At 49.7% G+C, this 26186-nt stretch overlaps 1 protein-coding gene across 7 annotated transcripts in view; it reads right to left on the reverse strand.

The window, feature by feature from the left end:
• TOX2 (TOX high mobility group box family member 2) overlaps nt 1–26186 on the reverse strand; it is a 150755-nt gene that overhangs the window by 12394 nt on the left and 112175 nt on the right. For all 7 annotated transcript variants that reach the window (XM_056353951.1, XM_056353950.1, XM_056353957.1 and 4 more), the window contains exons 4-5: nt 14045–14284; nt 9285–9512 (exon numbers count right to left, since the gene is read on the reverse strand). In XM_056353951.1, the coding sequence (XP_056209926.1) occupies nt 9285–9512; nt 14045–14284 (468 nt within the window). The remainder of the gene's footprint in view (nt 1–9284; nt 9513–14044; nt 14285–26186) is intronic.

Raw genomic sequence — 26186 nt, forward strand, 5'->3', positions numbered from 1 at the left:
TATTTTAAAACAGAATAAAAATTTCAGCAAAATGGCAGAAACTCCCAAGAAAATTACCCACCAGCCCTCTCCTCTGCTGGAAACTCAAAGCTCTCCTCCAGCGGCACACCGACAGTCGATTCCAATTAGAACAGATTTGCATACATTTAATTCTGCTTTAAAAACAATGACAGCTTTCAACAATCAAGATGCTGAAGGCCAGTGGGGATATTTAGCTCCTTTCCCCTACAAATTTCCACAGCCACGGCAGCACCCAGCCTCCCCCCTAACACTGACCTCCGAGGGGAAAAAACCTTCCAGCAGTTAACTTGCCCAGTTACTTGAATTTCAGTTTAAAATCAGTACAGATAAATTCTATTAAAAATGGATCGAAAGTGCTATTTTCATTGCTAAATCAGAAAGACTCCCGTAATGAAATGTTTTGACTTGACACTCTGGAGGTCTCAGATGGTAATTTTCTGAAATGGAGCGTTTTCCTAAGTTTGTCTTTGGCTTTATGGTATTCAGGAAGTATTATATTTGCTCCATTCAGAACAAAATTACATTTCAAAATGTCAGCCTGAAGAAGAGTTTCCCTGTGAAAAGCAACTATTTCTTCAAACTGCATCAGTTCCCCTAATAAAAGCTATTACCTTTCTCTACAGCCCTCACCTCCCCTCTGCCACCCATCACAGCAACACCGGTGCCACCACCACGGCACCTACTGTAAAGCACAAACACGGGGTGCCCCCGGCTCTGCATGTGGTACCTGATGCCTGCCCAGCTACGAGCGATGAATTCCTGGGTCTCAGGCCAGTAGAAGAGTGGCCATAGCTGGGTGCTGATGTATTGAAAACATATTTTTCCCCCCCTCTGTAACAGCGAAATACCAAAAGTGTTTTCCCTATTTTTTTATATCTGGGACAGTGGGAAATCAAAGTATTCACAGCCATGCAGAGAAAAATTTAATTAGTAGGAAGACGCGTCTGGAGAAAGCCTGCAATTTATGGACAGTGAGAGGGCAGGTAAATGAGACTTCCTTAACCTAAATGCAAATAAATGAATAATCAATAAATTCCATGCCTGCCTTCACCTCCATTACTTGCGTTTTCTGCTACACTTTTTTTTTTTTCCCACTCTTCATCTGTCTGTGTCTTTTTCAGACAATGAGCGGGCGCTGTGCCCCACTCATGTTTGGAAAGCGCTGCCGGGGGATGCCTGGTGCAGCAAGGCTGGGCAGGGGCAGCCAAGTGGCACAGCATCCCATGGGGAGAGCAGGATTGCTCCCAGCAGGAGCCTCCATGCTGCCCAGGCCAGCCCCTGCTCCAGCCCTGGCCACCAGCAAGGCTACAGAGAAGGGTGAGAGGGTAAGCCCAGGAGGTGTTTCCTCTGAGATGCTCCCTCCAGCTCTGGAAGGTTCCTGGTGGGTCATCTGGTTTGTGACCGTAGGGTCACAGAATGGTTTGGGTTGGCAGGGACCTTCAAGGACCATCCAGTCCAACCCCCCTGGCCATGGGCTTGGACGCCTTCCACCAGCTCAGGTTGCTCCAAGCCCCATCCAGCCTGGCCTTGAACACTTCCAATGATGGGGCAAGCACAGCTTCTCTGGGCAAACTGATCCAGTATCTCAATACCTTCCCTGTAAAAAAGCATCCCCAAGGGGCTCCTGCTGGACCTCTGCAGTCCCACCTCGCATGGGGGCTTTCTGCACCCCCACCGGGCTCCGACGGGACCGCAGCCTGCTGCTGGGGCAATGCCGTGCTGGCGTGGGAAGAATGGATCTGAACAAAACTTCTCACGAATCCTCTGCGTAAAGGCAGCTCTAGTGCAGTATTTATAACCTTTAAAATTTTAATTTAAACATTGACAAAACCATGTTACTTTCTAATTAAATCCCATTTTCTCCCAGGGATTTTAATTTCAAAGTAATTTATCAGATTTAAGGATCCTCAAAACATTTTGCATGTTTTCCTTTCTAACCTGCCATGCCCACTGATTTATTTCCCTTATTCATTAGCAGGAGGATTCATTAGTCATTAAGTGAGTGGGTGGGTTGGGGGGGAGCAAAAATGGTTAGTGATTATGAAAACAAAAAATCAGAGCTGTAAGAAGCATATGTTGGGATCGTAATCCTGACACCTCTGTGTCTCAGCAAAGCAGCTAGTAATTGTACCGTAATGAAATGTTCTTGTTTGATAACCAGTTAATTAGAGAAGACAATTATTCCAAACCCTGCCGACACCCACGAACGGCTCCGTGTCGTGCAGGCCCTGAGTGACAGCCGGAGCTGTTACCGGTAACCTCTGCATCCCGGCCCGCCTGCCTCAGCAGAAACGCTGCTTCCCGAGCCTGCGGAACGATGGAAACTGCTCAAACTCTCCCCCCCAAAAAAGCAGGGGGTGTGCTGACCCCAAGCCAAAAGGTCTCTGCTGCAATCCGAGACGGAGTTTGGGGCATTTTGCTTCAGAAAAGACATAGACCATCAGGAGAGAAGAGATGAAAAGTGCAGCAAAGGTCTCCATGAGGAGAGCTGAAGGGCTCTGTGTGCTTTGCTGGGAGAGAAGAGACCAAGGGGAGCCACAGCCTCCAAATGCGATGCAGCAAGGGAGGCACTAACGATCCCCTGCATCTACTGCAGATCGGAGAAGAGGCAATAGGCTTACACTGTAACAGGGGAAATGTTGGCTAAGCAAGAGGAAAGTGTTCCTAACAGTAAGGATAATTAAGCACGGGAAGAGATTGCCTGGAGAGATGTGTAATCTCCACCACTGAGGGTTTAAGAACAGATTAGGCACACATCCATCAAGAATGGCTTAAGTAGAGATGATCCTGACTTCAGGCAGCAGTATGGTCTGGCTGACCTCTTAAGTCTCTCCTTGCCCTCCTTTCTATGATTCCATGACTGTTTTTTTTTTTCCCCCCAAATGTATAAATTTGGATTTTATTCTGCTTGTAAATCTGGAGGGTTTTTCTTGTAACTATTATACACTTTCCTGCAAGATATCTCTTGGGATCATCGCAATTTATGGCTTACTCATAAGATGACTCGAAAGCCCTCCCTCTCGCTGCACAGCGGTGTTGCCACAGCACCCTTCTCTTTGCATACGGCCTCCATGCAGCAATCAGAAACGCATAAAGCAAACACGCCACGTCATCCTTACTCCTTCCCAGCTCTTCCTCACCTTGCATCCTCCTCTGTATCCCTGCTGCTCCCTTCTTGGGGAAGTCTTATTCTTCCACTAAAACCAACTATCCCAAGCTCCATTTACTGTGTACATCTCCTGTGCACGTCTCCTTCAGACTAACAGCCACAGCCTGGATTGCCAAGTCCTGAGGTCAGCTAGCTTGACCATGGGAGACACCTGCCAATGATGCCCATCGTGAGGCTGTTGGTTACGCAGTGCTCCAGCTCCCCCAGGCTCTCCCAGCTATGGCATGGGAGCTGCTGAGCATCTAACGTCCCTGAGGACCCCTGCATAAAAGGCCCTGGCAATGGGAACTATTCGCAGGGTTTCAGGAGAGCTCCTCCTTTCCCCTGGTGGAGCTAGAGTGTTGTGAAGCAGTCCTGTGGAGAAGGAATGGGTAAACCCATGACCAAGTAGCAATTACCTTTTGATTGATTGTAAAGATTCCTGCTTTCCTCTGCCCTGACTCCATGGTGCCACCTGGGTGTAAGTCATCTATCACTCCATGTCAGGGCACAAAGTGTGTTCTTGGGACAGCCCATAGAATACTCCAAGTGAAACAGAGGAGAGTGACAAATTCAACCCCTAACCTCCCATGAAAAGCACACAACATTCATCTTCCACACTTCTGATCTTGCTCTCCAGGATGAGAGGTCACACTCCTGGAGCTGCTTTTAAGAGCAGTTCTGACTCTTCACATCTGCCCTATCGTTATCCTGGTCTCCACCAGACCTCTCTTGAAAGCTTGTTTGGGATCAGTGCTTTCATCCTTCTCCGGTACCTGGCTTTCCTTGACACTGCAAAGATGCTGAAACCTCCTTCCAGGCCAGGGCCACTGGTTGGACCCCTCCAGCCCCTCGCTGCCAGGGCTTTGGGGCAGCAGCAGAAAACTGGAACCAGTGGTGGCTGCACTGCTGACAGCTCTGTACAGCACTGGACGTGGGCAGTTCGATGGCCACGCTGCCAGGCAGCACCTGCTGCATGCAGTTCCCATGGGATCTCTTCCCATGATGGCTCTGACATAGGACAGCTTTACAGCTGCCCCTAGATGCCTTGTCCCACCGCAGATACATGCAGTGTCCTGTCACCAGGTGATGTATCGGGTTCAATGAGCGGACGAATCTGATTAGATGGGTGATCTATTATTTTCTGCTGAGCAAGTAATTTTTCTGCAGGGTAATTTATCCCTGGAGTGTGAAGGCTGTGTTATTCTCCAGGCTGTGCATCTGTATTGGAAAACCACACCTGCATTTGGCCATGGAGTCACTTCCCATTACTGAACTGGTCCTGGTGAAGCAGGGCTATTGCGAGCAAGTACTCATCTCTGCCTATGTGTCCCCAGCAAGTTCCCAGGCCCATAAACTCAACTGGAAATGCTGATTTTGTCCAACTCGGCTTCTGCTTAGTTAGGATGGGAAGCCCTCGTTCAGCCTGAGGTTCGCTCAGCAGATTGCTCAGGAGCTTCTTGATGCCTCTGCTCTGAGCTTCCAGGGTTAAGGGAAACACCGACCCAATGCTTTGACTCTGTTGCTTGACATCGTAATGGAGAAAAGCAGGTTCCAGAGTTACCTGCAACTGCCAGCTTGGCAGTGTGCCCCTTGCTTCATCATCACCAGGCTCCAAACCAGCGTCCTTTCCCCCAAAACACAGGGAGCAACGGGAAGGTGCTCAGAGAGGGAATAAGAGAACATGGCAGAGAAGAGCAAATCCCACCGGTGACTTCTCAGTGTGCTCTAGAGAGTTTCCAGGCTTATCCCTCAGATGAAATCCCCCTGGGAAGGACAGCCCCCAGGGCTGTCACCTGCAGGGCTGGGGGCCGTGGGGAAGGAGGGGAGGGGGCTGCAGCCCTGCCGGTGGCACGAGCTGGCACCAGGCTGTGAGCGCTACGTCTGCGCTGGGGGAAAAACTCTTCCTAGCGAATTAGCAGAGTTTGCTCCAATCTAGTGCTCAAATTCTTCTAATTTCTGTCAAAGCAAGCAACCCTTTTACACCTCGCTGGGTAACGCTGTGAAGGCTGGTCTGCATCGGCTAATAAAAAAAAAACAAACCACCGAGGTGCGGGATGCTGTGAGCCTCGAGCAGGGACCTGGAGCTGCAGGCAGATTACTACGACAGGTACCCCATTTGATGATAATAGCTGAATTAGCATTTCACTCTCCACCAAAGTCTAAGCTATCTCTACAGGAACAGCTGCTAAACTATTTGCAAAGTTCAAAGAGTATGTATTAATATTTTTTTTTCCCCAAGTCACATTCTTCAAATTCCCATGTAAGCTTCTTAGAAAGGGCCACGCCAGCTGTTGAAGAATGAAGATTACAACATCCTGCTAATGCAGCGCTGGAGATATTTAAAGGTATTGTTATTTATTACTGTTATGCACGCACAGCCACACCGGAAGGGGTTAAAATGGGGAAGAAAACGGCGCTTTGCCGAACAGGTGTCCTTGAGCAGTACCCAAGGACACGGAGATTGCTAATCCTGTATTCCACAGCATGATCAAATCACCAGGCAACAGATATAAATAAAAAAAGGCAGGAAATAAGGAAATTTAGATACAAGTGTGTCAGAGGGAAAATGAAGATTCATTGTGAAGAGGCTGAGAAGAGAAGAAGAAGGAACAAAATGACAAAGGCACAAATGATAAACCAGTAAGAACAAAAGAAGGGGGGGGGGGCAGGGGGGGGAAGCCTCTCTGTGAAATACATGTCTGTGACAGCAGCAGCCAAATCAAAGATGCTCCTAGATTATATGGTTTCTTGCATAATATGCATTCTGGTTCCTGCTCAGTGTTTGTCTTTCAGTTAGTGCACAGGGAAAAAACCATATCTGAAATGGGACGTGAGCAACCTTTATTTTGCTTGTTTCACCAGGAGGAGAAAGCAAATTTGCTTTGTGGGAGCAGCAGCACCTGCTCAATGGCAAATAAATAGCTACAGCTTTGATATTACAGTGCATATAATCATTAGCAGCACAAATGCCAGAGGATTAACCCTCTGCGTGCTGGCCTGAGCTACCTGGCAAAGAGATGGCATCTTGTTTCTGCCTGCAGAAATGCTCCACGTAACGTCTGTGGGGCAAGTGCAGCTGGAGTGGGGCTGAGGCTCTGCCTGCCATGGGGTGGGGGCACAGGACCACCCTCCTAGCTGGGTTGCACTGGCAGCATGGCTACAAGCCACCAGCACGGGCTTTCCTCATCCCTTTGGCACTGGCATGGCAGCCACCCCACGCTCTGCATAACTCCTCTGTGCACAATGGAGCTGGCAGGGATGGATGAGCACGTCTGCAGACACAGTGGGGCACGTGCCGGGGGCTGCTGACTCATGGTGGGGGATCACAAGTTCAAAATGCCTGGGCTGAGGTTGTGTTTATCCGCCAGCTTGCTTTGAACCCCCTCCCTGGTTGCTCCCTACCTGCAGCTCTCCCACAAGGTAGGAGCCAAACCACACCTGGGCTGGGGAAACACCGTGCCCAGCAGAAGGTGGGAAATACGGATTGTAAACCTTGTCTGAAGCAGAAACTACAGTGAGGTAAATGGCTACTTAATAATTGCATGGTGGGTCTGGGGTCTGCAGATCAGCCCTCCAGAGACGTGATGCCCCAGCCCCACGCTGAACATCTTGGGGGCTGCGAGAGATCCAAGTCTGGGACCACAGCTCAGCCCCAAATCAGGTCCTACAGCCTCAAACCCACTCTCTTTTCTCATGCCAGGAAGAAGGGAAGCTTTCTTTAAAAACCTTGCTCATAGTTGAGCAAGAACGTCCAGATTTGGCTCTTGCTTGCCTACTGCTGCATTGGTTTTTCCCTGGGTTGCCTTCTGCACTGCATTCTGCTGTGAGGATATGAAGATATTAAAAATGACTGTTGTCAATAGAGCTAGGAGTAGCGCAGCGGGGGAAACACTTCCCTTTTCCACCTTTCCCCCCTCCCCAGAGCATGATGCTCCTGCCTGGCGATGAGCCAAACCACGGCGCAGTGCAGCCACGTGGCAGTCTGGGCTCTTAGGTCCCAGCAGAATTTTGGCCAGTGATGCGTAGCCGTCCTGTGGTCACCGGGAGTCCCCTCCGAGATGTGCCAAGAGAGTGCTGGGCACGGGCTGCTTGTCTTCATCGTGAATGCATGCACCATGTCCTGCAGTCCTCAGGAGGAAGGATCTGCAGGACAGCCTGGAGACTTGTTTTCACATATTAAAGACATTTTGTTAATTCCTTTTTTTTTTTTCCTTTTCCTTTTTTTCCTTTCCATTGCATTGCTTTTATGAATCCAAACAAACTTGACTGGGGATGCTGGCAGAGGAAAGCAAACAGGGACTAAATAAACTCCCTTCCAGCCAAGCACTTCAAAAGTGAACGTGCCACATCGCACAAACCAGCAATATGGTCCCAGTGCCAAAGATAAATAGTGTCCCTCCAGCCGGAGTCCCAGGCAGGGAGGTAGCTGTCGTGGGAGAAAACTATACAGCTGGAGACAAAGCCAGGAAGTTAATATTTAAGCATTCAGACAAGGAACAAATGACTTAATTAAATCAATTACAGAGGGAGAAATGGAGCCACTTAGAAAGTGTGTGTAAAGAGACGGCAAGGCTGCTACTATCTCATAAAAGAGAAGGAAGAGTTAGCAGGGAAGATAAACGGACTGGTTTAATCCCTGCTGTTAATTAAGAGCTGAGCATTTGCGCTGCGCTGAGTCAGGGTCACACCAGCACTTCCATCCCATAAACCACATTTGCAGCTGAGCTCCGAGCCCAAGCTACAGAGATAGTTGTGACTGGATGGAGTAAGGGAAAGGCAGACTGAGATGTTGGGAGGGATGAATGCAGAAGGAAGAGGGGACGTAAAAGCTTTTTCACACTCCTGAACCTCCCACACCTTGCACCAACAGCCCAAAGCCAGCCCCTGCCCTGCAGCTTCCCAGGCAGCAGGGCTGGGGTCAGCAAGCTGCACAAGGAGGGGACCTGCCTTCTTCACCACGAGAAATTCCTACATGATCCCCCAGCGATCTGTCCAAAGAGGAGAAAAGGGAGGATCATGCAAACATCAAAGCAACACTTTGCACAGTATGGAGACTCCAAATGGATCAGCAGAAGGGCTTTCATGCCAGAAGATGCCTTGCTCTTATTCCCCACTTTGTGCAGGGTGGAAAGCAAGGCTATTTCCTAGCATGACTTCCATTTAAATGACTTTTTTTTCCTGCTTGCTGCTCCTCCCCAAATGTAGCTGCTTCAAATGCTGGCCATGGACACGCAATGGGAGATGGAGCCGGTGTGAAGTTGGCAGCCAGGCTCTAGGAGAAGGGCTCACCACTCATGGAGGGACTGTCAGTTAAAGCATGTTAGGTTCAGACACATCACACAGTGTCAGATCTCACTCTGCCTGATAAAAAGACATACTTGCTAGGGAAAGTGTTCCCTGGGGTTTTCTCAATAGGCAACAAGCAATTATGGGCTTTTGTAACTGACCCAGCATCAACAAAACAGTTAAAGCAGGACCTAGAAGTCTCCATGTGAGGGAGACTGAAAGTGGTTGACAGCTTTGGGGCAGGAAGGTTTCCTCTGCAAGGCCACTTCAGATATCTCCTTCCTAAGCTTTTAAAGCCTTAACATTAGATGTGAGGCCAGAGATGTAGAGAGTTAATAGTTTTTAGCCAGTTTGCCATCACTCCCTTTAAGTATTAAGCAAATACAAACCCATCACCCATCTAAGGCTATAAAACCCCCATGCCCAGGAAAGGCCACTGATGTTTTTGCAAAGAATGATCTTATTAAGAATAATTAGTTGTCATAAAAATTTGCTCTTTCCCATGCTACACAGAGATTTTTCTAAAAGATGGGCAGAGGCAGAGCAAACTTGGTGCATCCTTCTGCAGCCCCATCCCTGCCCTGCCCAGGACATGGGTCAGGCCCTCCCACCCCAGGGAGGTGTCCAAGGGCCAGATCACGTTGCTGCCACACCGGCTTGGGGCTGGGAGCATGGCATGCAAACCACTCGAGCATCCCTTCCAGTGGCAGTGGGCACTTCAGCACTGCTCCTGAAGTGCTTGGGGAGACTCTGATGCTTTCTACCATAGAAAAGCACATTTCAACAGTTGAAAGAAAAAAAAAAAAAAAAGATATCAGTAACTCACTTGTTTTTGTTCTTCTCCCAAGCTGTCCCACATTGACGCAACAATTTTCGATACATCCCCGAAGGTAGCGTTGGGGTTTTGCCCTTTGATGGCTGCTTGCGTGTCTCTGAAAAACAGGGCGTAGGCCGACACGGGCTTCTGGGGCTCATTGGGATCCTTCTTTTTCTTCTTCTTTTGGCTTTTAGGCTTTTTGCCCAGGTCTGTTGATGGTCTTTTCTCTCCAGTAACCTGCAAAACCAAGAAACAGACCTTAGCAGTCAGCTGGGAGTAGTTGGATACAAGTCCCTGCTACAACTTGATAGCAAAGGGGATGAGAGCAGGCATGGGCAGAGGAGGGCTCCCTGTGTGGCAAGGAGGGCAGCAGCTCTGGGGGTCTCTTTGGTCCCCAGGAGCCTCTAGGATCGTTACACAAACTGTTGGTGGGTGCCTGAGCCTGGCTTGGGTGCCTCCTCACAACCCAGTTCACAGCCTGGGTTTGCCCCTTGCTGCTTAAGTGGTCCCTGCTTCAAGGCTGGGGGTTGCCAGACACTCATCCTCAGTCACCCCCCCTTCCCCCTCCTCCTCCCTGGCATCACAAGCTCACTTACTCCTTGACCCTCTTCTGGGACCTCTCCAAATGCCTTGCTTCCTAGCCAGATCCATTTAGCAGTCCATGAATTTTTCCAGCCTCAGCTTCCATAAGGTTTCCAATTTCCAACCCAATAATCCCCCTTTGCAAGCTGCTTCTGACTTTTCTTGCCCCCACGCGTGTGCTGCTGGCTCAGCCTCCTCACTCCCTGTGCAGGAGGGTTGCGAGCACTGATCCAGCAGCACCAGCATCACATTAGCCAATATGCTGGGGTCATCCAAAATTTGTTTCACTCTGCTAACCCCTATCCAGGGAAATATCCAGGAATTAAATTATTTTAATCTTAGGTATTAAACACTTTGCATGCACCGCTCACTCTTTGTAACTGGTCCGGGCGCAGCCAGATGACTAGGCTGGCTGTATCCACTCAGTGCCCTGTGGGGGGCTGAATCAAGGGGAGCAGGACCCAGGCAACAGAAGTTGGACTTTGTGGCTGCTCAGCCACACTGCCACTGGGCTGCAAGTCAAACAGCAAGGCTGGAAACAGGGATGCTCCCAGCAAAGGTAGCAGAGAAGGAAGATCCTATGGCTCAGCCTCCACCAGGATGCCCTGGGCAGCAAGTTGAATATTTGGAACTGCAGAAGCCTCTGTGTGATGGTGTGCAAAGGAGAAGACCCCTGGAAAGCACTTAGACATACATCAAAGCTCTTAATGCATTAACTGTGGTCAGTGAAAGCTCACACTACAGGGAAGCACCATTATCCTTATTTTATAGTGGAGGGAAAACTAAATACACCAAAGGTTAAACACGGCAGAGAATAAAGCCGTTTGCTGCCAGCTGGCTGCTGCAGTCGGGATCTGTGCATCCTCGACGGCAAACAGGATGCCAGCACCTCTGCCTGCAGATCCACTGAGCTCAAGCACTTGGTACCTCTGCCTGCAGATCCACTGAGCTCAAGCACTTGGCACCTCTGCCTGCAGATCCACTGAGCTCAAGCACCAAGTGCTCCGCCACCACCTGACTTTGGCAGTCCCTGCTCTACCAGGTGCACAGGCTAATTACATCACTTAGAAAGTTGCCCAGCCTGTCACTTACAGGTCTAAAAAAAAAAAAAAAAATCAGAAAAAATCAATTGACACAGGTCCAAACACCAAGCCGCTGCAAAAAACGTGCCTCCTGGTGAGGGCTGGGAGCAAAAGGCCTTTTCTGCTGATGGATTTGCCGATTTGATTGTGTGCTTGGAAGCGCCGGGATTTAAGAGGCTTCACTTCAGTTGGCACAGGCCAGGCACGGGGAGGAAAGGGCAGCGGTGCTCCCGTGCTCCACTCAGCTGCTCTTGACTGGTCATTAAGTTCAGTATCGGCGCAGCGACATTTGTCAAACAGACAGTGACCATTAGTGAATGAGCAGAGAGACCAAAAAAATTGCCTTTAATTTAAAATTGCCCAATTGGGCTTGAATGGGAGGCCTGGAGGTGAAAGGCCAGCTTATTAGGAGAAAAAAAATGCATGACAGGGCTTCAGCCCATTAGCAAGTGAGATGGTATTTTAACTAACTCTAATCCTGTCTGATTCACTTAAGTGCCGCGGGGGGACCTGCTCTCCTCCCAGCCGTCAGCCGAGCGAAGGAGCTGGGAACAGGCACAACGCAACCACAGCCATGGGGATGGTTTCAGAGTTGGTCCGCTGCGGCAGCACCACAAAGCAAACGGTATTTATGGAAAACAGACACTGCCTGCAAGGCTGCCTGGAGCCATCTGTTCCTAGGAGAAAGCGGAGCAGGTCAGGGCTTTGCCTGGTTTTCCTGGGGTTTACCAGGTGTGATGCAGCACAGGATGAGACAACAGCCCAGCCCTGAGTGGCAGAAGATGCTTGAACAACCTAAGCCACGTTCACGGCTAAAGGCAAGCCCCAGTGAGCCAGCACCTTGCTGCCCTAGAGCAACTGCATCCCCCGGGGGATGAGCCACGCAAAGCAACCGTGAGGGCTCCTGCGGTGGGATGAAGTGTGTGGCCACAAGCCCCTGCACAGACCTCCTCTGGAGAGGCAGCAGAAGGGATGTTTAACACCTGATGTGGACTGGGGCAATTCACTGGTGACAGATGTGATCCCCTAAGCTGGTGGCTTTGTGTCACCTTAGATGCTGAACCCATGAGAAGCAGGAACCTTGTGGACACCATGATTATAATAACTATGGAGAGATCGCTAATCCAACTGGAATCTGGGCTGTAACTACCTCTCCCTCCCATGCATGTGTACACCCCTCCGGAGCAATGTAGCAGGTAAACGCATCCGTGAAGCTGGGAGACCTCCTAAAATCACAAGTTCCCTGGCTCAGAGGACCTGCTGGACCTGAACTACCTGCTGGCATCAGACCCATTTCTTTAACGTGTGACCTTCTTGGTTGCAAGATTAATTTCTGCTTGTTAGATGTTGCTTTGATGACTTGTAGCAGAAAGGCCCTTAATGGCCATATGAAAAATGACTGATGGGTGAATACAGCAGCTGTGTAGATAGAGAAAGCAAACAAACCTGCAGGCTACCATGCGGTTCTGCTGCTTTTTTCACACTTCCAGTCTCCTTCCTCCATCAAACACATCACTCCTGTTCCACCTGTCTGGCTGGGTAGTTTACAGGGCAGAAAAATGAGGGGGCATGCCTTTGGGATTAGGAAAAATTCAAATCTCTGCAAGTTGTCACAATTTGGACATCTCCAAATTGTTCCTACCCCCACAGGCACCAGTGGCTGAGTGAGAACAGAAGATCCAAGCCCAAAGCCCTGTCCTGCAGCCCTGGGCGGGAGGAAAGCTGGGTGCTGCTGAAAGGTGCAGGGAGAGAACTCAGTGTGTGACTGAGCTGAAACTCATTTTCTGCTGATGCAAAAGGTTCAGCTCCCAGGTAACTGCCTGGAGCCGTGTGACACAGGCTCTGGGAGATGGCAGACCGTGGGGTCCAGCAGCACAACCCATCCCACTGTGTCCCCCAAACATGGAATCGCAGAGTTCAAGAACCTCCACCTATTTCCAACGACATGTATCCCTTCTTTTTACAGTTTTATTACATTGAAGTGTTTATTGCACCCACATGTGCACTCTGCTTTGACACGTCCTGATCTGAAGCAAAAGCTGCCAATGGATTAAAAACTACAGGATTGGTGGGAATGCATTTGCCTGGATTTCTATGGAAAGGGGAAGGTTTTTGCTCAGTCCTAGTGCTTTCCTAGTTTTCCAGTCTCTGCAGTTTGCTGCTCTGGTTATATATTCAAATCCTGTCACAACTGCCTATTTTTGTGGGACAAGGTTACAATATCAGTGCTTCTGATCCTTGGACCAGCTTCTGAATCCTTGGATCGGCACCTCAGGGAGAAGGTTTTCCATGAAAGGCTTTAATCAAAGTCCCCTAGGGAGCACAGTGATTGACCTACCGGCACAGAGACCCACCGGGCGTTGATACAGCAACCATGCAATTGCTGCAATTTGCTGTCAGTAAATAACAGACGGAACACTCACAGAACACAGCATGTGTTGTCTGCTTTGCGGGTGCATTTTGAGAAAGATGGGCAACAACCACGATGTCCCCAAAACCCTGGGAAATCCTTGGGTTTCTTGATGGCATGCTCAGCAGCAGTTGTGTTGGCTGTAGAGGCAGACCCTGTGCCACTAAGACACTGCTGGCTACTTGAACTCTGCCTGGGTGAACTAAAAGGCAGAAGACTCTTTTAATTTCTGGGTGTTTTTTTTCCCCTTAGCAAGTCATGTTGAGTGAGCTCAGTTAAATCCCACCCTGTGTTATTTTCCTTCCCTGATTTAGTCTCCTCTACCTGCCATCAGAAATCTAATTGTGCACCCAAGCCTTTGCAGAACCGTAGCCCGGATCCTGCTTTGCTCATCAAAACCCTCATCGGAGGAAACTGCAGCTTGACGGACCTGGTAAACCGCGGGAGGCAAGCCCAGCTCGTTGCCAGACTTGCTGCATGCACAACCCAGGCATGTGTGCTAGCCTTCCATGCTGCACCTCACCCTAGGCAGGGAACAACCTCCCCAGCCTTGGGAGACTCTCCCACTATATATACATATTTTTTTTAAAAAAGACCAAAAGTCTGTACTCTTATTTAGCGCAATTTATCCCTTACTGAAAAACATCATCTGCTGTTTTCTCACTGTCTGTTAAAACAGGCATGACTGCACGTACCTTATAATGTGACTCTGTCTCCTCTTCCTGAGTAGAACTGGAGGGAGATGGTGTAGCAGACTTACTTCCCGGGGGTGATGGGGATCCATGGGTCACACCGCTCCTCATCCCCATCTGAGAAATGAGCTGTGACTGGCTGAGGGCACTCATGGGGCCGGCTAACATCCCGGGGCGATTGATCAGTGGCACTTGGCGGTTGGACTCATAGGACGTGGCATCCGAGTGGACCATCTCCTGGATCTGAGTTAGGAGAATAACGCTTGGTAATTTTTTAAAAAAAATATTTATTTATTTATCTATTTATTATGTTGTCTAATCAATTTAAGATGAACACTTACTGACTGCTTCAAAATTATTCTGTGTTAGCTGGTAAAGTCTTCTTTGTCCCCCCTTCTAAACAAGCCACGAGCAAGAACTGAGCACTGTGCACCCAGGGCTGCTCCTGCCATCGCCCTGCCCACACGGACTAGAGAGGTGCTAAATTGTCTTTGTACATGGCTCTGTGTGCCCAGGAGCTGCCCCTGCCTGCCTTAGGTGTCTGGCACCTACCAGGGGTCTGAAAGAAAAGTTCAGGAATGAACAATTCTTGGCCAAATCACTGGGAGAAAGGAGGGCGTGCAATGTCCTGGGCATTTCTGGGGCCAAGCGCTGCTGCTGCACCCATGAGGACATCACTCAGCACTGGCACATGTTGTGCCAGGGTATTTGGGGTCCATGGGTGACAGGCCAGCCCTGGTACATCAGTGATGCAGCATTAGAAGCCACAGATCCCAAACATGCTCTTTCTGAGCAATACTTGGTGTTGACATTTACTAACTGCATAATGAAAAAATATCTGCTTGTCTGAGCTTTTCAAGGTACCACAACCAACCCTACTCATCCTCGGTATGGCTGTCGGGTCACTAGTGCTACAGCGTTAAACCTAGAAGCAGTAAGCACAAAATCAGTCAGTGGAAGCCCCAGGTCCCCGCTCCCACCACGATGGTCTGCCCAAACCTGTGACACTATCATCAAGGCAGAGGTTTGCACGCCCCCAAGCCCCAGAAGCCCCGAGACAGACTCCAGCACATGGGGGAAAGCTCTGCAGGTGGCCACCACCTCGTTACAGCTCCTCCTGGAGATGACTCTTCCAATATGAAATATTGCGATCAGTTCCCATCCCACTCGAAATGAATGTAGCAGGGGGGAAAAAAAATCCAGACAAGGGCAAAGTAAACTATGGGGCTGTCTGTTAAGATTTCCCAGTGAGAGAAGGAACCAGAAGCGATGTATGTGTGTGCATGTGTGTAGGTAAGAGATGGGGAAGAAGGCTGCGTGATAGAGGTGTCCCCAGAAATGAAGTTTCCTAATACCTATTTATCTGTTCTCATAACACGAGAGCGAGGGGACATCTGAGGGGACCGAGAGGCCACTAATCACAGGTGGCTGCAGGGACGCACGGACACGGCACAGGCACTGCCTCCTGAGGCTGCTCAGCCCAATGCTTTTGAAAGATTTGAAAGGAAAATGGAACACACACATACATATATATGGCTAATAAGAAATGTCAAATGCTACATTAGACAAAATAAAAAAAAATATCTCGTGGAGCACATATCCCCTCATGGCATGGCATAAACCAAAGTTCAGGTGGTTGGGTCAGGTGGGAGCAGCAACAAGCCCCCGTCCTGGCCAAGGAGGGAAGGTGGGATGAGATGGGGACAAACCCAGCCATGCTGCGGGTGCATCGAAGGCTTTGCGGCTGCCCTGCTGCCTGCTGCGCCAAGACCCCATTTCCGGTTTGTCCCATTTTCCCTGAAAACCCCATCTTCACCGCAGGATCCACCCCTGCCCGGCCACCTCCAGCAGCATGCTCAGCCCCAGCGCAGCCCCGCGGGCAGAGCCAAGCTGCCGCACAGCCTCATCCCGCCGCGGAGCAAGCCAGTGGGAGGGAGAGCAAACCCTGCCTGAAACGTTTTCTAGACTTTTCCCCTTTTATATTAATCTGATTAATGTTAACACGAGTTTAAAGACCCTGGCTTTATTTATTAACAATCTTCATTTCCGATAAGCCCGCTGAGGTGCAGTCTCTCATTACCAGGGGAGCCTTGCCAACCCCATTAGCACATATGGAAAGAAACCCAGGGAAGACCTGCAAGGGCTCGGTAGGATTCGGAGGAAATAAATCCAAACGCAAAACCAGATTTACTGCTGCAGGTCAGGAACCAGCAGCTTTACCCAGCACCTGACAGCACGTTCTGCTCTCTTTCGGATTCTCCATCGGTACAGGAGTGTGTGCCAGGGGAACAGATTTTCCTAGATCTGTCCTTTTTCTTGTTAATTATGAAGTGCAGGGATTTAACGAGCAGGAAGAAAATAATGTCTTGTGTTTCAACAGCACGGGGGGGCTGACTTAGGGGCCGTGCTGAATTGCTCTCCTCAGCGTTGGTGCTTGCAGGGGAACACCAGCTTACAGAGGCAGCAGGGCTGGCTTTCCTCCGTTGCGGAGCTGGGGAATCTCACTGTGCTTGAACTATGGCAAGTTTTATGTGCCCTTAAAGCCTCCTTATTGCAGGGGTCTGGCTGCTCCTTGCCGTGGGAAACCCTGCCCAGGCAGGCATCGAGGACAGGCACGCTGCAGCCAGGAGGGTGTGGGGATGGCCAGCGGGCAGGCTGCAGCAGCCCAGGAGGCATCAGGGAGGCAATTTTTGCATTTGCAATTGAATTTGCAAATGTCACGGGAATAGCCAGGGGTGAGACAGGCAGCAACGGGAGCCCGCGAGGCAGGGAGACTGGCCAGCACCCATCTGCCACACGAGCGGCAGGCTCCTTCCTGAATTACGCTGAAAAAGGTACATTTGTCTTGGATTTTGTCAGTTTTAATCCAGACCTTTCATGCTGGAGAAGATCTGCCAGCTGCTAAGGAAAAGAATAATTTATTGTCCTGATTTTAAATTTAAATGAAGAAAAAGTTTAGAAGATGGGTGTTTTAGAAATGGGGAAGGCTATGAAACGTGTCTTAAAATTTTTTAAAATTTAAAATAGCTCGTTCACATTTGCAGCCATAGCAGTTTCTTGGGTAAATACTGTATTAAGACAATTTTTTTGAAACTTTTATTATGTGGCCAATAGACCACAACGGCTCCGTTTATCCATTAAATATGTAATCACACACTTTTTCTTTACAGTGCATGTTACTTATGCATCAGAGCAGAACAAGTCCAGAGTGCAATTATGGATATGGGACACATGCTGCAAATGCTTATGAAAATTTGTAGGAAAAAACAGAAACTTGAGCCCTGGCTCAGAGCATCCATGCAGAAGCCTCCTGCTGACAACAACCCAACCACAGCCCTCTCTTAAAAAGTTGAGACACTGCATTTTTCCTGGGACATTCCCCCCACCCAGGATATCTCAGCCCAGAGGCCTCCTCCCAGGCAGCTGCCTGTTTCTTTACATCATTAAAAGCTGGTGGTTTCACTGAAGAGCTTTACTGAATATTGCTGGTCCTGACACCCCCACCACCCCCACCACCCCCTTTCCTACATCTCCATCCCTTCTCCCCCCAGCCAGGAGGTTTTGCAGAAGGACGTGAACTACCACGCTCCTCACATGCAACCCTGCTGACTGCTGTCCGGGGGGCAGGACCTGGACCTGCCATGTGCCACTCACTACATTTCTCTCCACTTTTCTTTTTTTTTTTTTTTAAATAGGCAGTTTTGGAAGCAACACACCAGGCTGCCACCTCCTCACAGCCCCTGCCCACAGCTCCCGATGCCCTCAGGACCGGAGAGGGTGAGTGGTGGAAAAGCCATTTGTGTTCTCCAGATGTCAAATGTTTGGGGTGAAAACAGAGGCGAGCGGCTTGTGTGCAGCCCCAGGGCGTCTCTGTGGGCTTTCGGGTGATGATGGCCTTCGCTCAGGCTGGGGAAAGGGCTAGTCCTGCTGTCCACCGTGAGACCCAGCAGGCACTGAGCTATTTCAGGGGCCTGAGTCGTGCACTTGAAGCAGATAATCTCCCCCCCAAGAAAGACTGAAGGAAAGAGATACCCAGGAGCAGGATTCAGAGATGCTCCCTTGCAGCAAATGGTTTAATTAGGCAAGTAAATGATGAATGAAATTGCGATGATGGCAAACCAAAGTGAAAGAAGGTAACGAATGCGACGTTGCCCCTGCAAAAGCAAACAACCTCTTCTCCCATGGCACACTGGTCCCGTGGGATGCAACCCCAGCCAGGGGCTCCCTGGGGCTGCACCCCTGCTTTTCCCCTCCACAAAGAATTCAGCATCCTCGCAGAGCCTGACGGAAGCACACGTGTAATTAAATAACCACCCTGCAAATGTGATTAGCTCTGTCACCAGGAGCAGCTATGAGAGCCGGGCCAAATCCTGTCTCCATCCCCGGCATTCAGTGCAACAAGTTCATCGCGAGGTGCTGCAAAAGGCTCGGGATGTGTTTGCAGCCTCTACTGAAAAGATGTTTTGCATCTCAGAGGAAACACGAGTGAAATGTGATGTAGTCATAGCTAAAGTAATTAAGTGCATCTTACTTAGCAGATTCCCAAAGGCTGTGCTAACTCAAAGACAGCTTCACTTTTTCCACAATATTTCAATTTCTTTAATGAATATGCATATCAGGCCTATAAACGCTCCAGCTAATCCTAAGAAGGAGAGAAAAATAGGCTGACAAACAGCACATGCTCTGCTCTCCTTGTTTCTGGGGAGAAGGGTAATCCAGCACAAGTGACAAAATGCCACCAGGAAGAGCCTGGTTGGGACCTGGGTGCTCTGCTAGCAAAGATAATGTTTGAAACGTGTCAAGCTGAGCTTCAACTTAACTGCCCCTGAAATTCCTATGTAAAAGGCAGCTCTTTCCAGCAATAAGGGCTCCAGCACTAGCCAGCAGACCCAGGGCTCAGGTTCCAGGCTCAGGGAGGGATGGTTGCTGTTGCCCGATGTCCTCTCCTGTAAAATCCTAGTCCCTAACTGAAGCCTTGGGGCAGGTCCCACCCCTGTAATCACCTTCTGCCTCCACTTTGCATGGGATTTTTCTCCTCCTCCTCCCACTTTCCTTGGTCTCAGCCACACCTTGAAGATATTGCCATGTTTTGGTGGCAGAGCACAAATTCTGAGGTTCTGCGTTATTCCCCCATGGCGTGCTTTGCCCTCGCTGCAAACATGGAGCAGTGATGCTCCAAGCTGCTCCAGCCCCGCTGGCCACTGGCTGGGCTGCGATCCCAGGTGGGATCTGTGCCGAAGCACCTTGCAGATGTTACCCAGCAGGAAAGGAAGGAATTTGGTAGGAGCCTGCTGTACGGTGTTGGCTGACCCCAGCTACACCGCAGCCCCCCGAGCTAAAGCAGAGCCCTGTAGAGCGGGATGGGCAAAAGATGATGGCCAAGACCAGCGGAAGCAGGCCGATGGCACAGCCCTGGCCCAAGGGCATCGCCCTGTTTCCTGGGGAGACCAGTATGTGGGGACCGGCAGGCTTCCCAACGGGCTTCCTTGCAGAGAAGGACTTGGGGTACTGGTGGATGAAAAGGTGGACACGACCTGGCAGCATGCACTCTGAGCCCAGAAAGCCAACCATACCTGGGGCTGCATCCAAAGCAGCGTGGCCAGCAGGTCGAGGGAGGGGGTGCTCCCACTCTGCTCCTGTGAGACCCCTCCCTGAAGCACTGCTGTCCAGGACCATGAGGTCCTCAGCACAGGAAAGACATGGAGCTGTTGGAGTGGGTCCAGAGGAGGCCACAAAATTCATCAGAGTTCATCAGAGCCTGCTATGAAGACAGGCTGGAGGAATTGAGGTTGTTCAGCCTGGAGAAGAGAAGGCTCTGGGGACACCTTATTGCAGCCTTTCAATACTTAAGATGGGGACAGACTTTTTGATAGGGTTTGTCAGGACAGGACGAGGGGTAATGGTTTTAAACTAAAAGAGGGTAGATTTAGACTAGATATAAAGAAGAATTTTTTTTACAACGAGGGTGGTGAAACACCGGCACAGGCTGCCCATGGAGGTGGTCAGTGTCCCATCGCTGGAAACTTTCAAGGGCAGATTGGACAGGGCTCTGAGCAACCTTGAAGATGTCACTGCCCGTGGCAAGGTGTTGGACTAGATGACCTTTACAGGTCCCTTCCAACCCAAACCATTCTAAGATCCTATGAATATCACTCTTCCCAGGGTGAGATCACACCGGTGGGCTGAGCAGAGCTGCTGGAGCCTTCCCCAGCCGGGGTGTTCCTCCCCAGGTGAAAGGAGCAGCTATCCCAGGGATGGCCACAAGGCTCAGCGGTGGCACAGCTTACCTCTCCTTAGGTTTGTTCCTGAGAACAAGCCATTACAATCACAATCATCCAGGGAGAGAAATTATCTGCTGAACAGCTTTGAAGCAAAGTTTTCCCAGCAGGCTTTTTCTGTATTGAAGTTTAAATGTAAACGCATCACCATAGCTGAAATGCTTAAAGATGATTTACTCAAAAAAGAGAGAGAGAGCAGGAGAGAGAGAAGCTGATAAGAAAATATATCCCCAATTACCACCCCTCCTCCTCCCGATTTGTAACTGCTCCTAATAAACTTTCATGGTCTATGTAAAATGCTTTAGTGCAGTGACAAATTTCTGCTGGAATTTGAGATGTCTTGTTCAGAGTAATAGCTATCTCACACAGGTGCCCAGCTGCTATTGTAAAATCAGTAAGCATTTAATTGAAACAAATGACTATAATAATAGTACATTATCCCTGCAGGCTCATAGCCATAACAGTTTTAATTATTGAGTTAAGAGTCAAACTAATTTATCCTTTAAAGTAACAGCCACATCTTTGGTTCCACCGATCATCCTATTACAAATACGAGGGGAACAGTAGGAAAGGATTTAAAAAGGAAGCCATTCATTTTTGTAGGGGCAGGCGGCATTTATCATATGGCAGAGGCTTTCTATATGCAGTGGGGTTCCCGGCCATGGTTGTAACTCCCCGGGACAAGCCTCCCTCCCGGCCCTCCATCCCCAGAGGGGCCAGGCACCCCCTGCCAGCTCCCGGGGCTGTGTAACCCCCACCGAGCTGCCAGGGGGGGGCTCTGCTGGCCCAGCAGCTGGAGCACCGGAGCCCAGGGGGACTGGTGGTGATGGCTTTGGGGGCTTGGGCACATGGCAGTTTTTTGGAATTACATTGAAATTGCAGTTTTTCTTCATCTGACACAGTGAAAAAAAACTTTTACAGACTCAGGTTTGCAAAAATGATCCGAAGGAGCATCTCTGAATTCAGAGCCAGGCAGCAAAGAGAAAGAATCCACATTCATGATTTAAAAAGAGTATTTCTGAGACACAGACATGCCCTAGGGCAGATTTGAAGGCACAGCTTTCCCAAGTTCTCAGTTTTGCGACCCTTCTTGCTTTTTTCCCAGTGGATGTGGCCCAGGGGATCTAATGCATCCCTGCGAGGCGTGAGGCATGACACGGATCCACAGCTGGAGGCGACAGGGAAGGGGGGGCTGCAAGGAGGAGGCAGCGGAGGGCAGGTGCTGCCTGCTGCCCCAAACCCTCCCTGCCAGGTGCGGTTCAAAAGCTGCCCACAAGGACCAACTCAATGCTAAATGGCCCAGCGGGTGACCCCCGGAGCAAGCCTGACGTGCAGCCGCACGGCCAGCCTGTGCTGCCAGCTGCTGGGCTCCGCATCCCATTGCTTGCCAGGCTGGAGGGCTCTCACCAGGCTGTCCTTCACCAAAGCGCTTGCAGATTATAACCAAACCCCTCCCACCTGTGGCCAAAGATGCAGAGCGGTCCTCTGCACTCTCCCCAGGTTTCCCACCTCGCTCATTGCTATGGATGCTTCTTGGACTCCTCCATCAGCCAGCACCCACCCCGAAGCACAGCTGTTGCCCACATCTCACATCTCTTTTCCAGAGCCACCATCTCTGAGGAGAAGAGTCCTCACCTTGAAAGACTGTTTTTGCTCCTGGTGGGACAATATTGGTTCTCCAAACACACACTCATTATTGGTGACCAGTTTACCAGTCCATGCTAAAACTTCTGCATCTCTATCTTCCGCCGCTTGCCTGCTCACTGCATCATCTACAAACGTCACTGGCAATTACTTCATGCCTTCTTTGGCAAAAATACGACAAACTCTGGGAAAAGAGAGTGACAACCTATCCACCAAACTTTGTAACATTGATTTTGTATTGTTCAACTTTCTCAATACACTTTGTGCTTCCGAGTCAAATGTCTCGCAGATGTCTAAGTATATTATGTTAACACTGTTACCTTTATCACCCAAACCTGTAATCTCATCAAAAAAGATATCAAGTTAGTTTGACAAGATTTGTTTTCCATCAGCCCATGTTGATTGGCATTAATTATATTACCTTCCCTTAATTCTTTATTAATTGAGGGCTGGATCTGCCACTCCATTATTTTGCTGAGGATTGATGACAGACTGACAGGTCTGTAATTACCTGGGCTGTTCTGTTTCCCTTTTTAAATATTTGCACGTTAGCTCTTTTCTAGTCCTCCAGAGCTTCCCCAATATTCCAAGAATTACTAAATACCAGCATTAGCAGCAGCGAGAGCTCCTCAGTCAGTTATTTCTAGCCATGTGCAGACAAGCTAGCTCAGCCTGATGACTTAAAGAGGATTTGAGCAGACATATATGAGAAAAGAAAGTTTTACGGTCTGCTTTAAATGCTACATAATCTGAAATCCTGACCTTTCTAATTAATATTGGCAGTTTTGAATGCAATGTTTTTGAACATGAAACAGTAAAGCCATACAGCTGACCCCAGACAAGGCTCCCAGGGCTTCTCCCAGCTCAGTTGTGTTCATCTGTCTCCTCGCCCGTGGTTTTTTGTTGCTTTTTTTTTAAAAAAAAAAATCTACTTTTGTTAGTACATAAATTGCTCCATGTCTTTTCCAGCCTCGACCACCTCTGCCTGTTTTCCAAAGAGAAGTTCCCGGCAGCTTGCAGCCGCTGGCGCCTGGTGGGCAGGGAAGGCAGGACCGAAGGCTGGTTTTGGAAAGCACCTGCCTGACAGGCCGAGTTCTGCACCGGGACAGGCTGTGATCTTGTGCTACGATATCCTGCTATTACCGGGGAAAGAATCCTCCAAACACAATTAACACTTCATCACAAAGATAAAGCACTGTAACTCCTGGGTGAAAACAGCGGTGTACAACAGGATACAGGCTGCGCTGGGCAAGCGGGAAATATTTCTCATTAATATTTTCATCGCTCCCGGTGCTGAAAGGGCACGGCCAAAAGGAACAGACCAACTAGGTACGGCATGAACTGAAGCTTGTTATTTTCCTGATACAACCCCCCGCCATGGTCATCTGCCAATAGAAGCATTATTGTGGACTCATATACGGGGATGTCCACGAGGGTCCAAATCCAGTAAGTCCCACACCCGGGCAGTGCCAGCCAGCTGCAAGTCCTGCTTCAGGGGGTGCTGCACTCTCTCTTGGGCTACTTGAGTTACTACACAGACTGCACAAGATGGGTGGCAGGACTGCTCCCGGGCACGAGGAGCTCGGATGTCTCCCCTCCTGTGAGACACGGCTCCTCCACGGTGAGTTCCCACCCATCCCGCTCCCTTCACTGCAGGGCCACGTGCTGCTGTGGGGACATGCCAGGCAGCCAGTCCAAACCATCCATCCCTCACTGCTTGCCAGAGCCGGGCACTGCGATGCAACAATGCTACACAAAACAGCTTAATTCCCCTCCACTGATTCTTTTGCAGGTATTTGTCCTCTTTACCGGGAGCAGTATTAAGTCTTAGAAGGCGATGCACAAAGCCAAGCAACCATTGTGACTATTCCCATGGGGAGCAGGGGAGGACCAGCATGTGACCCTCTCCAAACTCCCTCTCCCAAGGTCAGGGATGAGAAAAGGTCTAGCAAAATGCAAGCAAAGTCCTGGACTGTGCATCTGCCTGCAGCAGATGAAGCCACTGGGAAGCAGCCGGGCTGCGTGTGTGCTCCGTCGGTGTTCCACAGCTCTCAGCTGGAGAACAATCTCTAAATAACGTATTCAATAAACCCCATTTTTTTTAAAGTACATTATTTTATGGATAAAGAACAAGCCTGATAATTCAGTGAACATGTTTGCAAATAATCTATTCCATTAATTTCCAGCATGTTTTCTGAATACATTATTCAGTGGTTTTGTAAAAACCATTTGTTGGATGAAGGCAACTGCTGCTCATCCAGGCATAACACCATCACGTCCCAAAAGCTGGGGCCAGAATTCCCCTGTAATGGACACTAGGAGGTAATTAAATAGCACCAGACCCTGAGCCCTCCGTCAACCCATGGGGGGTAAAAAACTTAATAAAATTGTCACATCCCCTTCATGTGTGGTGGCAAGAGGAGGAAAGCCAGCGAGAACCAGCTATGCAGGTGAAAAGAAGCAAAGGGGGCAGATGAGAAATACCTGTAGATGTAGAGATTGAGGGGTCTGAGATGGTCCTGGGAGCAGGGAAGGGTCTGCACTGGCCTTGAAGCCCACCCAGAACGATTCCCTACTCCAGATTTTCATCTTGGCACTTGAGGCGGATGCAGGAGCAGACAGACTGCCTCAGGGAGTATTTCTGTTGCATTATATGGGTCTATGGGTGAGGGAAAGCAATCCCCATGGCAAGCAAGGGGAAAATCAATTTCTTCAGCATCAGACCTGTTTGTAGATCAGGTTTTCTTTCATCTTTGCTTTCACTTTTTAATCTCAAAGATATTGGTGGGGAGATGGATTCGGAAGCCAGTGTTAAAACCTTTGATGGAAATAAGTATCTCTATAGTGGGACTCGCTGTGGCTTCCCAGGGCTGCGATGAGACCATGTTATGTGGTGCTACAGGTGGTCCCTGGCCACACTTCTGAGGTCCCCTCTGAGCGTGGATCAGCTCCGAAGCCGTGCACTCCAGCTGACCAGCACCTCCCAGCAAAGCTGTCCCACAGGGCAAAGACAGGATTTGAGACACACAAATAGATTCTTGAGAAGCAGAGATCTGGTTTCATGCAAATAACTTTAGGGATAAATAAAAGGGAAAGCAGGAAAATGCTAGAGACAAAAAGTTTTTCACTTCACATCTCCAGCTCTACAAAGACTCCTTGGGGGACTTTGCTTTTCCTGGTGGCTTTGCCAGATCCTTGACATTATTATATGTTTAACGTCTTGAGTTACAGCTCAGCCTCCTTTTTACAATATTTTGAACTGCTGGGATGGACAGAAGTCCTCCTCCACAGGCTCTGCTCCCAGAAGTGCTTTGGCACTCCTGCACGCCCAGCAGGGCAGTAGGGCCAGCCAGAAAACAAGAATTCAGTTTCTCACAAAGTGCAATGGATTTGACTTCCACTTCCATTCCCTACACAACAAGGGACAATGCCAAAACCCAGAAATGAAAAAATGAGAAAAATGGAAAAAGAGGAGAAAAATGAGGGATGGAGAAAGCCCTTCTGCAGCCAGCAGCCAGCACCGCGGTGGAGGCACCGGTGGAGGCTGGAGGGATGCTGGCTCAGCCCTGCCCCACGTGCAGGAAGGATGGGAGCTCCTGCACTGCATCTGGCTCAGCCGAGGCCGTACGGAACCTGCTGTCCCTTGCAAGCTCTGCTGCTTTGCAACCCCTGATAGGGCTCAGGATAGCTGAGGGCCAAGGCAGGATCACCCCCCAATCCTGCTCGGAGCTGAGAGCATCCTGGGGGACCCCCTGGCTACATGGCTCAGCATCGCTTGGTGACAGCCGCGGAGCATGTGGAACCCAGCCTGTCCCCAGCCTGGCAGAGGCGCAAGAGGCTTCACTTTTGGTGGAGAAGATGCTAGACTACGTGATGATTGTATAAATTCTGGTTTTTGGTTCTCAGGGTAGTTGGGGGATAAAGATTAACACTGGCGAGAGCCCCCCCATCTCCTGCTGAACTGCCCACACCAGCTCACCTGCTGCTGCACACACTCCACCATCCAGCCCCCCTCCCACCCACGGGCTGGACCTGCAGGCACGCTGGCCCTGTCAGCTCCCACAGGATTTATCAGCCCCTCCCCGAGAGCTCTTCTGCAGCTTATTGAGCCTTTCTGCACAGTCCGGTTCACTTTGGTTTATGTCTCTCCTGGCTCTTCTCAGACATTTTAGATATTGCATTCACATAAAGCAATAGACTCAAAAGTAATGACAGACCTCCAA

This window comes from Falco biarmicus, chromosome 10, assembly GCF_023638135.1.
Source record: "Falco biarmicus isolate bFalBia1 chromosome 10, bFalBia1.pri, whole genome shotgun sequence".
NCBI lineage: Eukaryota > Metazoa > Chordata > Aves > Falconiformes > Falconidae > Falco > Falco biarmicus.